The sequence below is a fragment of the Coregonus lavaretus genome (assembly GCF_964263955.1).
Source record: "Coregonus lavaretus genome assembly, chromosome: 1".
In the NCBI taxonomy this organism is placed as follows: domain Eukaryota; kingdom Metazoa; phylum Chordata; class Actinopteri; order Salmoniformes; family Salmonidae; genus Coregonus; species Coregonus lavaretus.
The window spans coordinates 41,820,405-41,844,812 of NC_139988.1; the positions used below are offsets into that span (position 1 = coordinate 41,820,405).

Here is a 24,408-nt window from a genome sequence, read left to right on the forward strand (position 1 = left end):
AGAGTAGTGCAGAAGTCGCATGCTGAGGCAGTGAAGAAAGTAGAGGAAGATGGGTCTAGGGGGAGGGATCCTGAGAAGAGTGGTGTGAGTAGTAGATCTGTGCCAGTACAGAGGGATAGGCCAACAAGTGATATATGCTTCAGTAAGATTTGATTGTTTTGCGTTTATAGCAATGGTTATCAACTGTACTGCAGGGATGGAACGTACAGTAAGTCACAGAAAATTTAGATTGTGGTGTCAGTTGCAGAGAAGTATTTGGGTGTACGAGATTTGATGTCAGAAGAGTTACAGGGTGTGTTGAGTGGTGGTGTCCCATCCTTTCAGGCTGTTGGCCTGAGGTACGACTTCATAGATTTAGTGTAGTAGGGTGGTGGGTTTTTAATGAGCGTTGGGTTAGATGGTAGAGTATTTGTTGGTTTATTTAAAAAATCCAAGCCAAGTATAAGGGAGATATACTCCAGTTTAGTTGGTGGCGGTAATGCAACATTTATTGAATGCCAACCGCCATTCAACCTCATCGAAGAAGATGGATGGATGGTTGGGGGCCTGGATAGATACCTGAAAGATGCTTGGAGGCATGTCGAAATGACGTCATTGTGTCACGAAATGTGCGCCATTTTGAATGGAAAAAAATCACAGACGATTTCCGTGATCTGATCCCGACTCCTCACTTTGCCTGTGGATGTTGACTATTTTTTACATCACGCAAGTTGCATTGGTTGAATAAGCGGTGTTCAGTAATAGCCAACGCTGCTAAATGAAACAATGGCAGGTAAGCTACTTTTGTAGCCAGGAAATGGTCCCCATACCACTCACTCGTTGCTGTGTGGCCTGAATGCAAGTTTAACTTGGCTAGCTAGCGTTTACTGACAACACATAATTTGACTCTAAATCGGTTGGTGAACTGGCGCTAATGATTCCAATATTGTTGTTATGCAGGAGTTGTCGGTGGAAATGATTTTCAGTGGTGTTTCTCACAAGTGAAGGGGGCAATAGATGAAGATGTTGCGGAAGGTGAGTAACTAGCTAATGACAGCTTGCTAACTAGCTAAGTTAGGTAGGTAGCTGACCGTTAAGTGTTTGAGCTAAAATGTGATACTGAGGCGCTAACTTATTCTTCCACCAACGACGCCTTTGACTGACAATTTTTTCAAGAACAAAGAAGTGATGACACTGTGCATGTATATGAGCAGCACTCCTGGGCAACGCGGAGTTTGTTTTTCTAACTAGCTAGCTAACGTTAGCTAGCTTCTCTTGCTTACAGTCGGCTAACGTTATAACTACCCAAACAACTGTCCCCAGTAACTTATGTCCCGCACATGTATGTAACATGTAATACGAATTAGGCAGTCAGAGTACGTCTTAAATATTGTAATTTATGTAGGCTAGTAAGATAAACGTACTGTCGTAAACTAACGAGTCATCTTGCTAGCGTAGTTATTAAGCTAGCTAGTGGGAGCGATTTGTCAATGACGTCAAAGGTCTGCGTCGGGAACATGGCAGTATACGTTTGTTTCTTTTTTTCTTGTTGAAATTCTATAAATTTTGAAGGATACAAATTCAAATGTGTTACAAAAATCTATACATCCTTCTTAAAAATGGTTACACAACATCACCAACAGATAAACACAAAAACAGAAACACATACAGGGTTTTTACATTAAAACAAATTTAAATAGCTTAGGGTATCAATTGATTTCATTGCCTTCATATTGTTACAGAGCATAAGATTCAATGTGGTAAAGTAATTATTTAAATCTACCATGAAAAATATTGAATAGGATGTTTTTTTATTTTAAAAATACATTTTATGGGATGTAATATTTAGCAATAATTATAATCAAATTAATCACATATTTTTTGTTACTGGAGAATCTTGGATTATCAAAAAACAAAAAGAACCTCACAAGCTTGCAGATGATGTCCCTACCAAATATTTTACCCAAGCCCAGCCGAAGATCCACCCAGAACATAGTCACATACACACATTGGAAATATAAATGCCCAAGTGATTCTGGCCCAGATTGACAAAATGTAAATTTCTCATAAATAGTTATAATATATTTACAAATACTTTCGTTGGACGGGTAATATCTGAGTTGTTTTAAAGAGTGTTTCCCTCACTTTGTTTGTGAGCACATATCTGTATGATAAACTACTGGTGTATGAAAAAAAATAATGTATGCACTCACTAACTGTAAGTCGCTCTGGATAAGAGCGTCTGCTAAATGACTAAAATGTAAATGCAAATGGTGCTTTCATGACAACTGTGAACTCGAACAAAAAAAACAAAGTCAAATCATGAAGTCCGTGATCTTCAGGTCGGAAAGTCTGGGCTCTAAAAAAGATGCCAGAGTTTCCGACTTGGCATTCTGAGTTGGATGACCATTCAAAATGATTTTCCCAGTCGGAGCTAGTTTTTTTCCCTGAGTTCCCTGTTGTCTTGAACGCACTGAAGTCGGAAGTCTGAGATTTCAGAGTTCCCAGTTGTTTTGAACGCGGCATACATTCTGATGCAGTAGGGAGGGAGTCATTTGTGTGTTTGATTCTTTCAAAGTCATTTTCCTGGGTTGACTGATATAGCAACTATTTTCAGGGATGCAGAGGTAGAAATGCACAAGCTGCTCTGTCGACTACATTGCATAGTGTGCACCCGTGAAAGTTGCACCATGATTGTTTTTTTTACCAGGTGTTGTCCTTTTGCTGACGTGTATCTATTGTATAAGGACAACCCTTATACACTTAATCATGCTCCAGAATGTCCTCCTTTCAGCTGATATAATCTCAACGGTTGAATTCAACCATTCTGGAGAGTTTCTAGCAACTGGAGACAAGGGAGGCAGAGTTGTCATATTTCAACATGAACAGGAGGTGAATTTTATAATTACCAACTACATTTATTTTCATAAACAGTAGCTAAGTTTCCATCCAATTGGCGACAGATTTTCATGTAAATATTCTAAATCCGCATTTTCCCACCAGAGATTCCATCAAATTGACTTGTTGCGGATAAAAGGCTGTGCGTGATGACAGTGCACATAAAAATTACTTTTGCGGTTAAATTCCCATGCACCAGTTTCCAACCCATTTTCAACTCTAGTGATGGTTTTGTCACAAAAAATTGTGCGTTATAGCGAATGTGCCCACTCTGGTATTGGCACGTACGCTCTACAGCTTGCAGATACCATGCGGGATAGCCTAGGCTATATGATGAGAATATTATGAAAAGAGCAAGATTATTTTTATTTGTCAAACAGCAGACTTATTGGAAAGTAGCATCAAGCTCATCACCTTTTACTTTCACCACCCTGTAAAGTTAATCATAACTTATTTCATCTGCAGCCTAATAAACTGCATGCTTTTCTGAGTCGTACTTGGAGGACCACACATGTCATTGCGTGACTCCCAAGTCTACTTCGATATGATGGTTACTATATTAGTATTTTCGCATGAAAGCGTTTCCACCGCCTTTTCTCACATAATACATTTTACCGACACAAAGATCCCACCTTGTCTAGCGTATTTTGTTTTGTCGACATTTGGAAAATTGACCGCTAAATTTGCTGTTTCCGTCAGACCTGTAATTATGTGTTTTTTTTTATCAGTCGTGCTTTACTCGCATAAAAAGGTTGGATGGAAACCTGGTTACTGACATACAGTTTGGCGTCAGCTATGATAGGTTGTTATGGAAAGAAATGCACAGGATGAAATTCTAAATATAAAACATGTTTAATATCCAAGTTTGACACGCAGTGCACATCTACTTTTCTCTTTCAGTGTAAAAATCGGCCACACCTGCGAGGAGAATACAACGTCTATAGCACATTTCAGAGTCACGAACCTGAATTTGACTACTTGAAAAGTTTAGAAATTGAGGAAAAAATTAACAAAATAAGATGGTTACCCCAACAAAACTCGGCTCACTTTCTGCTATCAACAAATGGTAAGAACATTTTTGCTTGAACCTACTAAGCTTTTTGTTAGGTTATCTTCAGCCTCAACATACACAGTTTTGTTTTGTACAGATAAAACGATCAAATTGTGGAAAATCAGTGAACGAGACAAGCGGGCTGAGGGTTACAACTTGAAAGATGAAGATGGACGTCTCAGGGATCCCTTTAGAATTACCTCCCTGCGGGTTGGTTTAATGTTGCTTTACCTTTTAAGATTTCAGCAAACACTATACAATAACAAACACACTCAACATGCTTATCGCTTCCACCTCTAAATCTGTCCTGTGTTTATAGGTACCAGTGCTGATGCCCATGGATCTCATGGTAGAAGCAAGTTCTCGGAGGGTGTTTGCCAACGCTCACACGTATCATATTAATTCAATTTCTGTAAATAGCGATCATCAAACGTACATCTCCGCTGATGACCTAAGAATTAACCTATGGCACTTGGAAATCACTGACAGAAGCTTTAGTATCCTTTGTCTGAAAAGTTAGCAGTCCTGAAGTCTTCAGCGTCATGACTTTTAGATGCAAATGTTTGCTTTGTCCGAACTACCCTGTTAGCCTATATGAGCCTTTAGACTCATTTCAGTTAATTTCCTTAACAGTGTGTTCTCAGACATTGTAGACATCAAGCCTGCTAACATGGAGGAACTGACAGAGGTGATCACAGCTGCTGAGTGCCAGCCAAACCAATGCAATGTATTTGTGTACAGCAGTAGCAAAGGCACCATACGCCTCTGTGACATGCGAGCAGCAGCACTCTGCGATAGGCACACTAAGTGTGAGTATCCATAGAGGCTTATTCTCTGCATTCTAAATGATGTTCATTCACAGATAAATGAGCTTAGATTTTCTGTCATTTTGAGTATCTCTCTCCATGTTTGTGATTTTAGTCTTTGAGGAGCCTGAGGATCCAAGCAGCAGGTCGTTCTTCTCTGAGATCATCTCGTCCATCTCTGACGTGAAGTTCAGTCACAGCGGGCGCTACATGATGACACGGGACTACCTCTCCGTCAAGGTGTGGGACCTCAACATGGAGAACAGGCCAGTCGAGACATATCAGGTACTAGGGCTGGGAAGTGTCAGGGACCTCACGATACAATATCACAATACTTAGGTGCTGATACGATATGTATTGCAGTTCTCACGATTCTATATGTATTGCGATTCGATGTTCTGCTGCATAGAGACGAGAGAGCCATGAGAAAATTAGTTTTGGTCAGTGATGGTGCAAAACTGCAAAAAAATAAATTCCCTATTTAAAAATAAGATGAAGAACAAGCTATGAAGGAAAGATACTGGAGTTTTGGTGCAGGTACAGCCAACTAGCGCAAAAATAAAGTTGCGATATTTTCGATACGATATTAGATATTGTCAACAAAAAAATATCACGATATGTAACTATTCATTTTTTGCCCAATCACTATCAGGTACCTACCTTGCTCTTCTTAGTGATAACACTACAACTAACATCATTTTCAGTGTGGTCTGCTTACCCACAATTATCAAGTTAGGTGTATAGAAATAGTTGGAAAGATGCAATTATTTTCCTTTTACACTAATCAATGTTCTCCCGTCCAGGTTCACGAATACCTTCGCAGCAAGCTCTGCTCATTGTATGAAAATGACTGCATCTTCGACAAGTTTGAGTGCTGCTGGAACGGTAGCGACAGGTAAGAAACCCTTTCTCTGTTTAAGGCAATCTGCAACTACTATGTTGTTCTTTGTAAGTTTAATTATAAATGATCCACTGTTTCTTTCATTTCTCAGTGCCATCATGACTGGCTCCTACAACAACTTCTTCCGGATGTTTGACCGCAACACCAGGAAGGACATTACACTGGAGGCCTCCAGGGAGAGCAGCAAACCGCATGGCACACTCAAACCCCGCAAAGTCTCCACCGGTGGCAAGAGGAAGAAAGACGAAATCAGCGTGGACAGCCTGGACTTCAACAAGAAGATCCTGCACACCGCCTGGCACCCCAAAGAAAATGTAATCGCTGTGGCGGCCACCAACAACCTGTACATTTTCCAGGATAAGATCAACTAAAAAAAGAATTGGGCTCCATCCTGAGGACAAGGCTTTACTGTTCCTGCGTAGTTAAGCCTAGTGGTTTATCTGTAACAGCAACTAACAGCCCTATCGTCCTCCTGGTGAAGTTGAAGGCACTTTTCTCCTTTTGTTGCTGCAGGAGGTTGATTGGTCTGCCTGTTTTATTTTGAGTCGGAGGTTGATTTTGCCTTGGGTGAATCGGTGCCAGGGCATTGATCGGACCCTGAGAGCCCACCTTACGTTGAATGAGTGGAACGGCACTCCCAAGAGGTCAAACTCTTGAACATTGGTGTTTGTGTTGACATTTTCAGCCTTCATTTCATAATCTAACAACCAAACTATGGAAAGCCCTGAAAATGACCCCTTGTCATTGTTATAACACCCCCTTTTGGGCCTTTCTGAAACATGATATTTTGTGGGTTTTAGGCCTACCTGTTAACATTCCCCCATTGACCATGCATTCAGGCCAAAGCACTTGCAACAGGTCGTGAATTTGGAAAGTGGACCTTTTCTCCACCCACTCCCTCCTATCCCCAATTTATCCCCCAGACATGGTAATCTCACTGACTGTATCTATTCAAGTACACCTTTATGGTGTCATCCACTTAATAAAAGTAACTAAAACTACAGCTATGTGTTTTAATATTTAAAACTGTATTAAATCATGTTCTTAATTGCTTTGCATGTTTTTATGTTGTAGAGGTGGGGAAAGAATTTGTTACACTGCGGTCTTTTGAGTAGTTCTCTCAAGCTATCTCCAAAGGAACTACTCTGAAGTTTTAGAACCACCATTTGAGACAGATCATGTGCAAGTGTAGAGATATTTATTTCAGTGTTGTTCTCATTTAAGATACAGGCTGGAAACTTCATGGGAGGAGACGCAAGACAAAGGGAATCTGCAGCCTTAATACCTACGTCTATCAATGACAGCTACTGGTTATGTCCCCAAATGTTTTACAAACCTTATGTGCATTATTTTTAAATTCTATTTTATAGATTTCTCATTACTGCTGCTATTTGTGGCTGTCTGTGAAAACACCAGGTAAATAATTAGCCAGAGGAAGAGTACTGCACACCATACAGACCTATTGATATACAGAGTGCCTCCGAAACATGGAAAGTTGATGGTTATTCGTGTAGTAAGAGGACATTCAGACAAGCCTCTTACATGTGCCCTTAAATCATTTAGTGGGATGCCACTAAAATCAAAACTGCATACTTTGTTTTCCAAGTAATCAATGCAAAAATGAAGGTTGAATCGACAAACGTACTCATTACATTCAAAACAGGAACACTGGTAATAAAGCATTTCTCTATTGAATCATTCTTAACATGGTGGCAATGTATTCGCTTGTTTATGTTGACCAAAGTTAAATAAAATCGAATCATGTTCATCTGTATTATGCCTCCATTCATTTAAAAATATAAAATGAGTCCGATGGCATACTGTAGATGTCTATTCAGTAAGTTGCAGTGTTCAAAGAAAATGAGGGAATTGATTTCAAATGCGGTAGGTAGCCTAGCGGTTAAGAACGTTGCTGGTTTGAATCCCGAGACTGTGAAAAATCTGTCTGTGCCCTTGAGCAAGGCACTTAACCCTAAATGCTCATGTAAGTCACTCTGGATAAGAGCGTCTGCTAAATAACAAATGTAAATGAGTGCTGAAAAAGTACAATGTAAGTAGTGAAACGATCAAGTTCTTTATTATATGAATGTCTATAACAATGTCTCCAATTTTTGTATGACCATCTTATTTCAGTGTATTTAGCTGGTATTTACTTTAAAACTGTGTGGTAATTACATAACATGTTTGTGTCTTTGGGAAGCTTTGAAACAAGCATCACTGCAGATGTGGCACTAGGCAATGTTTTGGGATACCTGAAAGTACCACTTCTTACCCTATATTGTAGATACCAGATATAGTAAGCACCAGCTGACATAAGAATAAAATAAGTTGTAACCAAATAAAACATTTACAGTCTTTGGTTTTATCTGTGGAACATACTGTATAATGAGAAGAAAAAATATTTTTTTTTCACCATGACTGCTCAAATAGTTTAAACAGTCTTGCAAATTGCATGCCGTATTATTCCATTCACATGTTGCACGGAATTGATTCACAACCTCAGCTTTATTCAAAGAAAATTAGTGCAGGAAATTATTTCACAATTAATATTCATTCACATTAATCATTCCCTTGAGCATAACAATCAGGTAAACCAAAAACTCGATATGCAAAAGAAAATGAGATAAACAAGAATGCAGATTGGAAGCCATATAAAACAACATTCTAAATAGTGAGAGGAACAAGGCAGCACAAAGCAGTTCCTGATTCAAGGCATTTCTGGGAGAAAGAAGCAGTACACAGCATTCACCAAGGTTTAGAAGATAAGATTTGAGGCAATCAGCTAAAATGGAGAACGCAACATCAACCCCTTCTCCCTTGATTCCGAAGTCGTCCCATTTGAAGGCATGCCAGCTGTATTGAGTCACAGCAGGTGTGACCGGTGTCAGAATGCAGCGTCAGCTTCAGTAGGTGCTGTATGTGCTGAGATGTCTCCCAATGTATATCCTGAGAAGAAGACAGAATAGCAAAGAAAGGTCATTAAGAATGTTAATTTGATTTAAGTAAAAATTCATCATGGCTGCAAATTTAAACCTCCAGAAGACATTTCTTTATGAAGAAATAACAATTTTTCTTACGATTTGTTGGTTTTAAATGACTGCTGTGTAATTTGATATGCATTTGTAGGCATCGAATTGAGCGGATGCTACGCAGGTTCACAGAGTTGCAAACCAAATGTATGGTCTAGCGCATTGATTTGTAGATCTGACACAGTTGCTACCGCAGATTATGAGCCCAGCGAGTGTTGCGAATGAGGTGTGTAGTACCTGCAGATCGCCACGAGGAGGAGAAAGAGTGCTATAAACCCATACTGTTTTTTTTGCCTTAAAAACCCTAACCCTAGCCCTAGGTTTAACCTATTTTAGCCTTAACCCTAACTCTAGCCCTAGGTAAAAACCTATTTTAGCCTTAACCCTAAGCCTGAACAGATGGTAACCCTAGCCACAACCCCAATTCTAGGGTAGGGTAGCCTAGAAAACGTTTTAAAACTATTTTAGTAATAATATGTTAGTAAATACCATTATAGTACTAAATAGCATTTATTGTTATTTTTGTATCAAAACCTATGTAAGCATTTGCTGGTTTTTTAATTAGTTATTTTATGGTATGCATTATTGCAAGGCAGAACACTTAATAAACAAGCCACATTTGATTGTATTTTATATTTCAAATGTGGTTTGAACTGGGTGTGACCTAGTAACCTCTATGTGAAAGTTGAGCAATTGGCGTGGGATGGGTGCTGCAGGTTTGAGACTGATCTCTACAATTAATCAGAAAAATACACTCTCTCTCAGCTGCATCTCCAATGACTTTAGGTCTGCTGTGAAACGATTACTTTTAATTGCTAAATATTTCCAATAAATGGTGGATAAGACCATGATCAGTTAGTTATATGATTGACATAAAATAGCATGCAACCAAAGACTTTGTCCCATGATTTTCTAAAAATGGTCACTCATTACTTTACAGTTTATATATATATATATTACACACACACACACACACACACACACACACACACACACACACACACACACACACACACACACACACACACACACACACACACACACACACACACACACACACACACACACACACACACACACACACACAGTACCAGTCAAAAGTTTGGACACCTACTCATTCAAGGGTTTTTCTTTATTTTGACTATTTTCTACATTGTAGAATAATAGTGAAGACAAGGCACTGTATATATAATACTTATGCAAGGCACTGTATATATATATACAGTGGGGGAAAAAAGTATTTAGTCAGCCACCAATTGTGCAAGTTCTCCCACTTAAAAAGATGAGAGAGGCCTGTAATTTTCCTCATAGGTACACATCAACTATGACAGACAAAATGAGAAAAGAAAATCCAGAAAATCACATTGTAGGAATTTTTATGAATTTATTTGCAAATTATGGTGGAAAATAAGTATTTGGTCAATAACAAAAGTTTCTCAATACTTTGTTATATACCCTTTGTTGGCAATGACACAGGTCAAACGTTTTCTGTAAGTCTTCACAAGGTTTTCACACACTGTTGCTGGTATTTTGGCCCATTCCTCCATGCAGATCACCTCTAGAGCAGTGATGTTTTGGGGCTGTCGCTGGGCAACACAGACTTTCAACTCCCTCCAAAGATTTTCTATGGGGTTGAGATATGGAGACTGGCTAGGCCACTCCAGGACCTTGAAATGCTTCTTACGAAGCCACTCCTTCGTTGCCCGGGCGGTGTGTTTGGGATCATTGTCATGCTGAAAGACCCAGCCACGTTTCATCTTCAATGCCCTTGCTGATGGAAGGAGGTTTTCACTCAAAATCTCACGATACATGGCCCCATTCATTCTTTCCTTTACACGGATCAGTCGTCCTGGTCCTTTTGCAGAAAAACAGCCCCAAAGCATGATGTTTCCACCCCCATGCTTCACAGTAGGTATGGTGTTCTTTGGATGCAACTCAGCATTCTTTGTCCTCCAAACACGACGAGTTGAGTTTTTAACAAAAAGTTATATTTTGGTTTCATCGGACCATATGACATTCTCCCAATCCTCTTCTTGATCATCCAAATGCACTCTAGCAAACTTCAGACGGGCCTGGACATGTACTGGCTTAAGCAGGGGGACACGTCTGGCACTGCAGGATTTGAGTCCCTGGCGGCGTAGTGTGTTACTGATGGTAGGCTTTGTTACTTTGGTCCCAGCTCTCTGCAGGTCATTCACTAGGTCCCCTGTGTGGTTCTGGGATTTTTGCTCACCATTCTTGTGATCATTTTGACCCCACGGGGTGAGATCTTGCGTGGAGCCCCAGATCGAGGGAGATTATCAGTGGTCTTGTATGTCTTCCATGTCCTAATAATTGCTCCCACAGTTGATTTCTTCAAACCAAGCTGCTTACCTATTGCAGATTCAGTCTTCCCAGCCTGGTGCAGGTCTACAATTTTGTTTCTGGTGTCCTTTGACAGCTCTTTGGTCTTGGCCATAGTGGAGTTTGGAGTGTGACTGTTTGAGGTTGTGGACAGGTGTCTTTTATACTGATAACAAGTTCAAACAGGTGCCATTAATACAGGTAACGAGTGGAGGACAGCGGAGCCTCTTAAAGAAGAAGTTACAGGTCTGTGAGAGCCAGAAATCTTGCTTGTTTGTAGGTGACCAAATACTTATTTTCCACCATAATATGCAAATAAATTCATTAAAAATCCTACAATGTGATTTTCTTTGTTTTTTTTTCTCAATTTGTCTGTCATAGTTGACGTGTACCTATGATGAAAATTACAGGCCTCTCTCATCTTTTTAAGTGGGAGAACTTGCACAATTGGTGGCTGACTAAATACTTTTTTCCCCCACTGTATATACAGTGAGGGAAAAAAGTATTTGATCCCCTGCTGATTTTGTACGTTTGCCTATTGACAAAGAAATGATCAGTCTATAAGTTTAATTGTAGGTTTTTTTTAACAGTGAGAGACAGAATAACAACAAAGAAATCCAGAAAAACGCATGTCAAAAATGTTATAAATTTATTTGCATTTTAATGAGGGAAATAAGTATTTGACCCCCTCTCAATCAGACAGATTTCTGGCTCCCAGGTGTCTTTTATACAGGTAACGAGCTGAGATTAGGAGCACACTCTTAAAGGGAGTGCTCCTAATCTCAGTTTGTTACCTGTATAAAAGACACCTGTCCACAGAAGCAATCAATCAATCAGATTCCAAACTCTCCACCATGGCCAAGACCAAAGAGCTCTCCAAGGATGTCAGGGACAAGATTGTAGACCTACACAAGGCTGGAATGGGCTACAAGACCATCGCCAAGCAGCTTGGTGAGAAGGTGACAACAGTTGGTGCGATTATTCGCAAATGGAAGAAACACAAAATAACTTTCAATCTCCCTCGGCCTGAGTCTCCATGCAAGATCTCACCTCGTGGAGTTGCAATGATCATGAGAATGGTGAGGAATCAGCCCAGAACTACACGGGAGGACCCTGCCAATGATCTCAAGGCAGCTGGGACCATAGTCACCAAGAAAACAATTGGTAACACACTACGCCGTGAAGGACTGAAATCCTGCAGCGCCCGCAAGGTCCCCCTGCTCAAGAAAGCACATATACAGGCCCGTCTGAAGTTTGCCAATGAACATCTGAATGATTCAGAGGAGAACTGGGTGAAAGTGTTGTGGTCAGATGAGACCAAATTCGAGCTCTTTGGCATCAACTCAACTCGCCATGTTTGGAGGAGGAGGAATGCTGCCTATGACCCCAAGAACACCATCCCCACCGTCAAACATGGAGGTGGAAACATTATGCTTTGGGGGTGTTTTTCTGCTAAGGGGACAGGACAACTTCACAGCATCAAAGGGACAATGGACGGGGCCATGTACCGTCAAATCTTGGGTGAGAACCTTCTTCCCTCAGCCAGGGCATTGAAAATGGGTCGTGGATGGGTATTCCAGCATGACAATGACCCAAAACACACGGCCAAGGCAACAAAGGAGTGGCTCAAGAAGAGGCACATTAAGGTCCTGGAGTGGCCTAGCCAGTCTCCAGACCTTAATCCCATAGAAAATCTGTGTAGGGAGCTGAAGGTTCGAGTTACCAAACGTCACCAAACGAGGACCAAGCAGCGTGGCCAGGAGCAGACATCCTGGACATGGGAGGAGATCCTGGATGGTAAGGGATCTTGGACATGGGAGGAGATCAGACAGAGGAAGCCTGGGTTAGAGAGGAGCAACGGCAACACAGAAGGCGCCGGCCGAGGAGGAAGCTCGAGAGACAGCCCCAAGAAAATATTTTTGGGGGGCTAAAAGGGTGGTCGGGCATCGATAGAGAAGAGCCCCGACCACTGCACTCGTGGGGGCTCAAGGAGGAGTCCTCACTGGAGGAGGACGGGGCGCGGAGAGTAAAAGACTGGTACAGTCGGAGATCTCTAACGACAGTTCCCAGTCCGGTACACCTCGTGCCTGCGTCTCGCACCAAGCTAGTGGTGCGTGTTCCCAGTCCAGTACGGCCCGTCCCTGCTCCTCGCACCAAACTAGTGGTGCGTGTCGCCAGCCCGGTACGGCCCGTACCTGCTCCCCGCACCAGGCCAGCGGTGCGTGTTCCCAGTCCGGCCCGGCCCGTTCCTGCTCCATGCACCAAGCCAGTGGTGCGTGTTTCCAGTCCAGTACGACCCGTCCCTGCTCCTCACACCAAACCAGTGGTGCGTATCGCCAGCCCGGTACGCCCCGTACCTGCTCCCCGCACCAAGCCAGTGGTGCGTGTTCCCAGTCCAGTACGGCCCGTCCCTGGTCCTCGCACCAAACCAGTGGTGCGTGTCGCCAGCCCGGTACGCCCCGTACCTGCTACCCGCATCAGGCCAGTGGTGCGGGTCTCCAGTCCGGCCCGGCCCGTGCCTGCACCTCGCACCAAGCCAGTGGTGCGTGTTCCCAGTCTGGTACGTCCTGTGCCTGCTCCTTGCACCAGACCAGTGGTGCGTGTCCCAAGTCCGGCCCGGCCTGTTCCTGCTCCTCGCACCAGACCTGTGGTGCGTGTTCCCAGTCCGGTACGGCCCGTGCCTGCTCCCCGCACCAAACCAGTGGTGCGTGTCTCCAGTCCGGCACGGCCCATGCCTGCTCCCCGCAACAAACCAGTGGTGCTTGTCCCCAGTCCAGCCCGGCCTGTTCCACCGGTGCCTATTCCAGCTCCGGTCGGCTGTTCCACGCCGGAGCCAGAGCGTTCCGCTCCACCGGGGTCCAGTCCAGCTCCGGTCAGCTGCTCCACGCTGGAACCAGAGCAGTCCGCTCCACCGGGGTCCTGTCCAGCTCCGGCCGGTTGCTCCACGTCGGAGCCAGAGCAGTCCGCTCCACCGGGGGCCAGTTCAGCTCCTGTCGGCGGCTCCACTTCAGACCCAGAAGTCAGCCCCTCTCCGGGGTCGGGGCCTCCCACACCAGGGTCCAGACAGGGCTTGGTGCATCGCAGGAGGATTGCCGATCCAGGTCCAGACGTAAGCCCCTCTCCAGGTTTGGGGTCTCCCACACCACGGTCCAGACAGGGCTTGGTGCATCGTGGGGGGATTGCCGATCCAGGCCCAGACGTCAGCCCCTCTCCAGGTTCGGGGTCTCCCACACCAGGGTCCAGACAGGGCTTGCTGCATCGTGGGAGGAAGGAGAGGGGAAGCATCGCGCCGAGGTCCAGACCAGACCAGGGGCGCAATGGGGAGGCAGAGAGGGAGAGGTCATCACGCCCGGAGCCGGATCCGCCTCCGAGGCTGAATGCCCACCCGGACCCTCCCCTAATGAGTCAGGTTGGTGCGGCCGGAGTACGCACCTTTGGGGGGGTGGTACTGTCACGCCCTGGCCTTGAGAGGCCGGTCGTCTTTAGTTAGTTTGGTCAGGGCGTGAGGATCTATGTTAGTATTTGTATGTTTAGGATTCTAGTAGTCGTATTTCTATGTTTGGCCGGGTGTAATTCCCAATCAGAGGCAGCTGTCGCTCGTTGTCTCTGATTGGGGATCATACTTAAGTAGCCTGTTTGCCTACCTTAGTTGTGGGATCTTGTTCCTGTTAGGCTGGTATGTGTATAGCCCTTTGGACTTCACGTTACGTTGTTTTCTTGTTTTGTTGTATGTTTATTTGAGTTAATAAACATGTATGCTTTTCACGCTGCACCTTGGTCCGACCCGTCTCTCAACGTTCGTGACAGTCCCTCACTGTTAAAATAAACCTACCATTAAAATTATAGACTGATCATTTCTTTGTCAGTGGGCAAACGTACAAAATCAGCAGGGATCAAATACTTTTTTCCCTCACTGTATAATGTCCCACAGTTGACAGTGCATGTCAGAGCAAAAACCAAGCCATGAGGTAGAAGGAATTGTCTGTAGAGCTCCGAGACAAGATTGTGTCGAGGCACAGATCTGGGGAAGGGTAGAAACACATTTCTGCAGCATTGAAGGTCCCCAAGAACACGGAGGCCTCCATCATTCTTAAATGGAAGAAATTTGGAAGCACCAAAACTCTTCCTAGAGCTGGCCGCCCGGCCAAACTGAGCAATCGGGAGGGAAAAGGGTGTTGGTCAGGGAAGTGACTAAGAACCCGATGGTCACTCTGACAGAGCTCCAGAGTTCCTCTGTGGAGATGGGAGAACCTTCCAGAAGGACAACAATCTCTGCAGCACTCCAACAATCAGGCCTTTACGGTAGAGTGGCCAGAAGGAAGCAACTCATCAGTAAAAGGCACATGACAGCCCACATAAAAACCTGTGTTCGAATCTACATTTTCCAAACGCTCATTTTCCAAAGCTCACTCCCTAGTCCCCATAAACTATAGTAGTTGCCATGTGAGATTACCGCGTGATCCCAGATGGCAGTGCACCTTTAGGGAGATATGGTGTGAATTCTTTAAACTCTGGAAAAGTTGGATATAAACATTTATTTTCACACAATGTAAAGCATTCCGGATTATAGATTTGCCATCGGTAAGAAGAAAAGTTTCTCAGAAATAGTTAAACCAGAGGGCTGGTGAATATGTTTTTGTGGTACAGGATGTCGCCTTCAGCAACGAGAGACCAGACCAATCTGTACAGGTCTCCAGGAGCGACGAGGCTATAGGCATCACCAACATTTGCAGTGTGGCTGCCAAGCATCAAACGGTAGTAGTGACCTCATGATGTCACATCCTGCTGAGACGCGCCTGTCCTGCTGGGGTAGACAGAGCGATAATGTTGTAGTGTTATCTCCATAGTAACTACAGACAAAGGCTCTCTACCAGAAACATATCCTTGAGCCTGTTGTTATGGAATAAAACAAAAAGATGTAAGCATATTGCTGGCCACGGTACCTCGCTGTAGACCAAATCAGAATGTTTGTAAACAAAGCCGTTCTGGTAGTTCAGTGTTGCGAGTGTCGGAAAGCTGGACTCGAGAACGCATAGGAATCCATATGCGGGACACCGTCGGACTAGCTAGATTATCTAATGAATAATTAATATAGTCAGTTTTCTTACATTTCTTTAAAATCATCAACACTACTCTTGTTATCAAGCCTCCATTTTACTCGGTTGTCAGCTAGAAAGCTAGTTTGCTTCGTTCATGGAGGAAATGCTAGCTAGCTAAGTTACAAAGCTACATTGCCTTGGTTGCAGCTGACCTGTATGCTAGCAAATCCATGTATTTGTATGTCTTTTTTTCTAGCTCTAATTGCAATGTTGGATAGATACCTAATCGGTTCTATTAATGAAAATAATGACAATTATCTCACAGTATTTTAACTTATCCAATTTTCACCACACTGTGCAGCATGCATTTATGCAAAAACAGTAGCTAGCTAATGTTAGCTAGCCCCCAACTAGCTAGCTAACTATCTAGCTAACTAGCTAGCTAACTAGCTAGCTAGCTAACTAGCTAGCTAACTAGCTGAGTTCCAGTTATTGTATCGTTATTTTTCAGCTATATTGTTTGAACACTTAATGACCTCAAGCTGCCTGCCAGTGGGTGCAGTAGCTAGCTATCCATGCCTTGTCATTGCATTTGCTATCTTGCCAGCATGCATAGATTAATGCAGATCTGTCATGTAACACAAGCAAAGACAACCCTCGTTTTCAATTAATAAGATGGCTTGGTAGCTACATCAGCATACAAATATTTCCTTTGCCGATGATGGTTCCATAGTCTGCCATACGCTGAGCTGGAGCTCACATAGCCAGCTAATGGAGGTAGTGCCTCACTACCGTCATCAGATGGATAATTTCGAGATTACAACATTAAATTGCACTGCAACATTGACAATGGTTCATGTTATTGGAAAGTCAATTTTGCCGGCACCTTACCGTACTGTCAATTACATTATGTGATTACTGATTTGTAAATAGAGAGCACAACCATGCAGAGAACCATGCACAGAACACGACTTTCTCCACCCGGAACTAAATTTGCCTGCTATTGTGAAATCATGGTGATCTCATTTACATTTACATTTACGTCATTTAGCAGACACTCTTATCCAGAGCGACTTACAAATTGGTGCATTCACCTTATAGCCAGTGGGACAATCACTTTACAATATATATATATATATATATATTTTTTTTTTTTTTTTAATTTGGGGGGGTGGGGTGGGGTAAGGGGGGGTAGAAGGATTACTTTATCCTATCCCAGGTGTTCCTTAAAGAGGTGGGGTTTCAAATGTCTCCGGAAGGTGGTGAGTGACTCCGCTGTCCTGGCGTTTTGAGGGAGCTTGTTCCACCATTGGGGTGCCAGAGCAGCGAACAGTTTTGACTGGGCTGTGCGGGAACTGTGCTTCAGCAGAGGTAGGGGAGCCAGCAGGCCAGAGGTGGATGAACACAATGCCCTCGTTTGGGTGTAGGGACTGATCAGAGCCTGAAGGTACGGAGGTGCCGTTCCCCGCACAGCTCTGTAGGCAAGCACCATGGTCTTGTAGCAGATGCGAGCTTCAACTGGAAGCCAGTGTAGTGTGCGGAGGAGCGGGGTAACGTGAGAGAACTTGGGAAGGTTGAACACCAGACGGGCTGCGGCATTCTGGATGAGTTGTAGGGGTTTAATGGCACAGGCAGGGAGCCCAGTCAACAGCGAGTTGCAGTAATCCAGACGGGAGATGACAAGTGCCTGGATTAGGACCTGTGCCGCTTTCTGTGTAAGGCAGGGTCGTACTCTCCGAATGTTGTAGAGCATGAACCTACAGGATCGGGTCACCGCCTTGATGTTAGCGGAGAACGACAGGGTGTTGTCCAGGGTCACGCCAAGGCTCTTCGCAGTCTGGGAGGAGGACACAACTGAGTTGTCAACCGTGATGGCGAGATCATGGAACGGGCAGTCCTTCCCCGGGAGGAAGAGCAGCTCCGTCTTGCCAAGGTTCAGCTTGAGGTGGTGATCCGTCATCCATACTGATATGTCTGCCAGACATGCAGAGATGCGATTCGCCACCTGGTTATCAGAAGGAGGAAAGGAGAATATTAGTTGTGTGTCGTCTGCGTAGCAATGATAGGAGAGGCCATGTGAGGATATGACAGAGCCAAGTGACTTGGTGTATAGCGAGAATAGGAGAGGGCCTAGAACTGAGCCCTGGGGGACACCAGTGGTGAGAGCACGTGGTGCGGAGACAGCTTCTCGCCACGCCACTTGGTAGGATCTCTCATATAGGCCATTATCAATAACATTTTACAATACGTGCAGAGCATTCGATTTGGCTGCTGGGGGGAAAGGAGACCCCCAGCTCCGCTAAAACCATTGACAACTACATGCCGTTTTCATGGGATTGTTAAATAAATGTTGTAACTAATTGGTTTTAATATAATTACCTCTTGAAGAGCATAGTCAGAACTACACATATCTGATTATGTTATAATTATAGGGGGTGCGCGCAACTCAATATTAGGAAGGTGTTGGTAGTGTTTGGTATACTCATTGTAGAGCCAGATATAATGATGTATCAGTGTGTGTGTGTGTGTGTCTCTCTCGCTCTTTCTCGCTCTCTCTCTCTGTGTTTTCTTGCTATGTCCACTACACTTGACTGCTGCAGCAGCAGCTGAGATGTCTGTGCTACTAAGCCTAGCATCACTGGGACCAGAAGACCAGGGGACCACATTGCTTGTGCTGGGCCCAGGAACATCCTAGGGTAACACTTTATTTTAAGGGTCCATAATAAACCATTTATAAGGCATTTACAAACCATTTGCTCACCATTTATTAATCATTACTCACACATTTGTAAATGTTAGTAAGCTAGTTATTCAGTTTATTAGGTACACAATTCCTTCTACCTCACAGACAGTGAGTCACGTGACCATGGCTTGCTATATAAAGCCGACAGACAGGCATCGAGGCATTCAGTTACTGTTCGATTGAACGCTAGAATGGGCAAAACGAGTGACCTAAGCGACTTTGAGCGTGGTGCCAGGCACGCCGGAACCAGTATCTCAGAAACGGCCGCCCTCCTCGGTTTTTCATTCATGACAGTGTCAAATCAAATCAAAATGTCTTTGTCACATGCGCCGAATACAGCAGGTGTAGACCTTAACGTGAAATGCTTACTTACAAGCCTTTAACCAACAATGCAGATTTGTTTTTAAAGTAAGAAAGTATTTGCCAAAAAATCGATAAAAGTTAAAATTATAAACTAAAGTAAGGAAAAAAGTAACACAATAGAATAACTATAACGAGGCTATATACAGAGGGTACTGTTACCGAGTCAATGTGCGCGGGTACAGGTTAGTCGAGGTAATTTAGTTAATATGTACATGTAGATAGGTGTAAAGTGACTATGCATAGATAATAAACAGCGAGTAGCAGCAGCGTAAAAAGAAGGGGGTCAATGCAAATAGTCCGGGTAGCCATTTGATTAACTGTTTCGCACTCTAATGGCTTAGGAGTAGAAGCAGTTAAGGAGCCTTTTGGACCTAGACTTGGCACTCTGGTACCGCTTGCCATGTGGTAGCAGAGAGAACAGTCTATGACTAGGGTGGCTGGAGTCTTTGACAATTTTTAGGAACTTCCTCTGACACCGCCTGGTATAGAGGTCCTGGATGGCAGGAAGCTTGGCCCCAGTGATGTACTGGGCCGTACGCACTACCCTCTGTAGCGCCTTGCAGTTGGATGCCGAGCAGTTGCCATACCAGGCGGTGATGCAACCAGTCAGGATGTTCTCGATGGTGCAGCTGTATAACTTTTTGAGGATTTGAGGACCCATGCCAAATCTTTTCAGTCTCCTGAGGGGGAATAGGCATTGTCGTTCCCTCTTCACGACTGTCTTTGTGTGTTTGGACTGTGATAGTTTGTCAGTGATGTGGACGCCAAGGAACTTTAAGTTCTCGACCTGCTCCACTACAGCCCCATCGATGTGAATTGGGGCGTGCTCGGCCCCACTTTCCTGTAGTTCACGATCTGCTCTTTCGTCTTGCTCAAGGTTGATGTCCTGGCACCAAACTGCCCACACTGCCATGTCTCTGACCTCCTTCCTGTAGGCTGTCTCATCATTGTCGGTGATCAGGCCTACCACCTTTGTGTCGTCGGCAAACTTAATGATGGTGTTGGAATCGTTCGTGGCCACGCAGTCGTGGTGAACAGGGAGTTCAGGTGGGGACTAAGCACGCACCCCTGAGGGGCCCCCATATTGAGGATCAGCGTGGCAGATGTGTTGTTGCCTACCTTTACCACCTGGGGGCGGCCTGTCAGGAAGTCTAGGGACTAGATTATGTGGATGCGGATAGATTTCCAGCATTGTGCTTCGTTTGACAGTGCCGTGCGCGTATACGTATATTTCTGCCAAGAAGTGACGGGCCTTTCAGCGAATGAAATAAGTGGGAGATAGGCGGGCTTTCCAGCCTTCAGTGCAGTGGCTATGTAATGTAATCCAACACCAGAGTCACTTGTTACTATAGTTCATAAACTCACTCACTGGGCTAAAGAGACTGCGATTCAGAAGCGAATAAACATTGATAAAACAATTAAAATACATAGACAGTCCGCAAATTGACCTTTATTGTAATACATGATGACTTGTGTTTACGAAAAAGCACTGTATAAATGTCTAGTAGATGGCTATTGCCTTACCTATGTTTTATAAAAGCCAATCTAACGACTTGTTAGGCTATATTGCAAGTGTCTAAATGTTGCCCCGAATCCCCCTTCCCTGATTACGCTACTATAGTAGGTATTAAATATATTCATACAATATACAGCCAAAATATTAGGCCTAACTGGCAGCAGTAGGCTACATGATCTGTGTCGGCGTGCGTGTGTCTTTCTCTGTTTTCTTCCTACCTCGACTGCACCACAGTAGATGATCTGTCATTTCTCACAGACATAGCACTCGGCCCAGCAGAACCAGAACTTTTACTAAATAATTTGGTTAATTTCATACATTTAGCAGCGTCGGCCTCAAGCCCTTTTTTAGTCTCTAACTTTTTCAGCACCACCCTTCTGTTTTTCTGTTTTGACTTAGTGACGACAGAGTCAGAGCGGGTCTCACTCTCTTTGATGAAGCGCGTTTGACTTTGAATATGAATTTGTGCCAGCTCAGCCAATCAAAAAACCTTGCTGGCCCATCTTGGTAAGGGGAGCGGCCTTTGCCCACTGGTCAGCCAAATGCTTAATATAGACGATTATGACAACAGAGAAATAGCACAAAATTCATTTAAAAAACTAGCTCATTGGCCACAGGCCGTGTCCATTATTATTATATTTATATTTTCGTTTTCGTTTTTCCAGCCCACCCTAATAAAAGATGGTCCTTCTGGCATTTGCCAGAATTGCCAGACGGCCAATCCATCCATCGGCTACCCTCAAGTATCTGACATGATCAATTGATGTTTACTGATTATGAAAAGCATGCAGTTACTTGCTGTATAACTCTGATGATAGAGCTAAATGTGTGCAACCTTCAAGAGGTGATGATATTAAACTAAATCGTTTATTTATTTAACAATCCCTTGAAACGGTCAATGTTTTTTTGACACACTCAAACCGGTGCGCCTGGTACCTACTACCATACCCCGTTCAAAGGCACTTACATCTTTTGTCTTTCCCATTCAACCTCTGAATGGCACACATACACAATCCATGTCTCAATTGTTTCAAGGCTTAAAAATCCTTCTTTAACCTGTCTTCTCCCCTTCAACTACACTGATTGAAGTGGATTTAAAATGTGACATCAATAAGGGATCATGGCTTTCACCTGGATTCACCTGGTCAGTCTATGTCATGGAAAGAGCAGGTGTTCCTAATGTTTTGTACACTCAGTGCATGTCACATTATGGCATCTGTGAGTGCACGGGCAGCGCCATTGAGGCCATCTCCATTTTGTAGTAGTCAATTCAATTTTTCTACTACATCTATGAGTTGGCAAACAAACTGAAAGGGTGCATACTGCCAGCTAGTGTTGTTCGAACAGGTATAAAGCCAAGGTTGCCGATTTACTGTCACCTACAGTTTTGGAATGTTTGCTCGCGCGTATAATTCATTGGCTGATTGATCCCTCCTGATGGTTTTATCCATCTAGAGTCCTGTACCTAACACTATAGTGGTAAATTCCCACTTCCCACTTGGTTACAAACGCAGCATAACACCAGATGAGGAAGCTCGATGTTCTTTGTGAAAGTGAATAATTTATCAAACTTTCAAAGCATAGGCCTATATCAAACAAAACCGACTAAGGGCACTTTTGTTATTTGCTACAATCCGTTAAACGCGGACAGTCTGATGTGTGAGACTGAGTGTTCTCTATAGAGTACCACGGTATGAGTCATAATACACATAAAACCTAGTGGCCGAAATAGGGAAATGGTTCCTATAGTCTTTCCACCATTCATTTTTCCCATAGGGGATTTTAGAAACACTTAAAATAAGGGCTGTGTTTTGTGTAGGCTTACCCTGGCGTGACATTTTGATAACCGTGTAAATCTCTCTAGGACAAGGTGACTTTTATCAATATATTCGCCTCAATGGCTACAGAGGGTAGTGCGTACTGCTCAGTACATCACTGGGGCCGAGCTTCCTGCCATCCAGGACCTCTATACCGGTGTCAGAGGAAGGCCCTAAAGATTGCCAAAGACTCCAGCCACCCTAGTCATAGACTGTTCTCTCTGCTACCGCATGGCAAGCAGTACCAGAGTGCCATGTCTAGGTCCAAAAGGCTTCTTAACAGCTTCTACCCCCAAGCTGCTGCTACTCGCTGTTTATTATCTTTGCATAGTCACTTTACCCCTACGTACATGTACATATTACCTCAATTACCTTGACTAACCTGTACCCCCACACATTGACTCTGTACCGGTTTCCCCTGTATATAGCCTCGTTTATTTTATTGTTGCTCTTTTATTTTTTACTTTAGTTTATTTAGTAAATATTTTATTTTTAGTAAATAACTATTTTTCTTGAAACAGCATTTTTGGTTAAGGGCTTGTAAGTAAGTATTTCACTGTAAGGTCTACCTGTTGTATTTGGCGCATGTGACAAATACAATTATATTTCATTTAGTAGAGCTCTTTTATCTATCAAGCATCACACAGCAGGGAAGCAGACAAATGAGCACTTCCATAGTAGATACCAGTGGTGATTTTAGCATGTAAATCTTGGTGGGGCAAAAAAATTAACTTTAGGGGGATGTATGCCAGTAACGCCACTACACAACACAACACAACACTAAACAATACATTATTTGCGCTATAACGGTGACAAATGGTGCCCACAAACTGTTAGGGCCTACATAAAGCTGTCCCAACAGCAGAGTCCCAACAGCAGTCCCAACACCTTACCACTGCTATACCTGGCTATCAGCTGAGCCTTGTCTGGCAGCGAAACAGTTAATTCAGCTTCATTTACTGCCTTTAAAATAAACATAGCTGATATGGCTGACTTGCTTGAACAAATGTGGTTTCTACTGACAACTGAGATGTACAAACTATGGCATAAGGGGAAAACAAGTGGATAAGAGGCAATCCGTAATTTCGATTAAGACATTAATGAGCGAGCTAGGACGGATGTAGTCAATATAACTATTTGTTCAGCACTTTTGAAATTTTCAGTGATAGAATTCAGAACATGGGCCGTTCTTACAGTGTTCTCCCTGTACACCAAGTCAGAACCGTAGGATAAATAAAGGGGGCATATACGCAGACAATGAAAGCTCTTACAATATTCGATGATTACATTTCTCTAAAACAGGTTATAGGCTACATGTGCACCACCAAGTCAGAACAGTTGGTGAAATTAAGAGGAGAAAATAGACCAAATTATTAGGGTGAGGCACATGGGCTACTAACAGCTTACTACACAACATACACTTGGTATTACTTTCTTAGCTACAGTATACATATCTCCCTGGCATATTACATCATATATGCAGCAGCATACAAGACATTTTTGGACTCACCTTGTTGCGCTCACTTGAACAGGAAGGTGGCGCGGCGGTCCTTCGTGGGCAAATTTTTTCATCAAACTTTGTCATCAAAGTCTGGCATTCTCTGGATTTAAGGTGCTTTCAAGACATCTGGGAACTCTGAAAAAAACAAGGACAAATCATGATTACGTCAGTGATCTTCAGGTCGTAGCTCTAGAAAGAGTCCCCGTGTTCCCGACTTACAATTCCGAGTTGGATGACCGTTCAAAATGTATTTTGCCAGTCGGAGCTCATTTTTTCCCGAGTTCCCAGTTGTCTTGAAATCACTGAAGTCAGACTTCCCAGTTCCGAGTTAAGTTGTTTTGATCGCGGCAGAAATCATGCTGGATTGACAGCATGGCCAATGTTGAATGTTTATCATTTTAAGCTTGGGAAAGAGACCCTTA

General features: G+C 43.5%; 1 protein-coding gene across 2 annotated transcripts; it reads left to right on the forward strand.

Moving 5' to 3' along the window:
• Positions 1 to 612: 612 nt before the first annotated feature.
• LOC311136855 (serine/threonine-protein phosphatase 2A 55 kDa regulatory subunit B delta isoform-like) lies at positions 613 to 7,403 on the forward strand. Of its 2 annotated transcripts, XM_084171149.1 has the most exons (10): positions 613 to 772; positions 940 to 1,014; positions 2,774 to 2,871; positions 3,778 to 3,943; positions 4,026 to 4,138; positions 4,248 to 4,425; positions 4,573 to 4,737; positions 4,850 to 5,019; positions 5,538 to 5,629; positions 5,727 to 7,403. In XM_084171149.1, the coding sequence occupies exons 1-10, from the start codon at positions 766 to 768 to the stop codon at positions 6,004 to 6,006; spliced, it is 1,344 nt and encodes a 447-aa protein (XP_084027275.1). In that variant the 5' UTR covers positions 613 to 765; the 3' UTR covers positions 6,007 to 7,403. The 2 variants fall into 2 exon arrangements, with proteins under 2 accessions (XP_084027275.1, XP_084027276.1); XM_084171150.1 differs by lacking the exon at positions 2,774 to 2,871 and having other exon boundaries at positions 621 to 772.
• Positions 7,404 to 24,408: the final 17,005 nt, after the last annotated feature.

What these genes read in the sequence shown, in the direction of transcription:
- LOC311136855 (XM_084171149.1), top strand. An exon ending in AGATGAAGATGTTGCGGAAG is followed by an intron (nt 1,015 to 2,773) that starts GTGAGTAACTAG and finishes TCCTCCTTTCAG; the next exon opens with CTGATATAATCTCAACGGTT. An exon ending in GGCCAGTCGAGACATATCAG is followed by an intron (nt 5,020 to 5,537) that starts GTACTAGGGCTG and finishes TCTCCCGTCCAG; the next exon opens with GTTCACGAATACCTTCGCAG.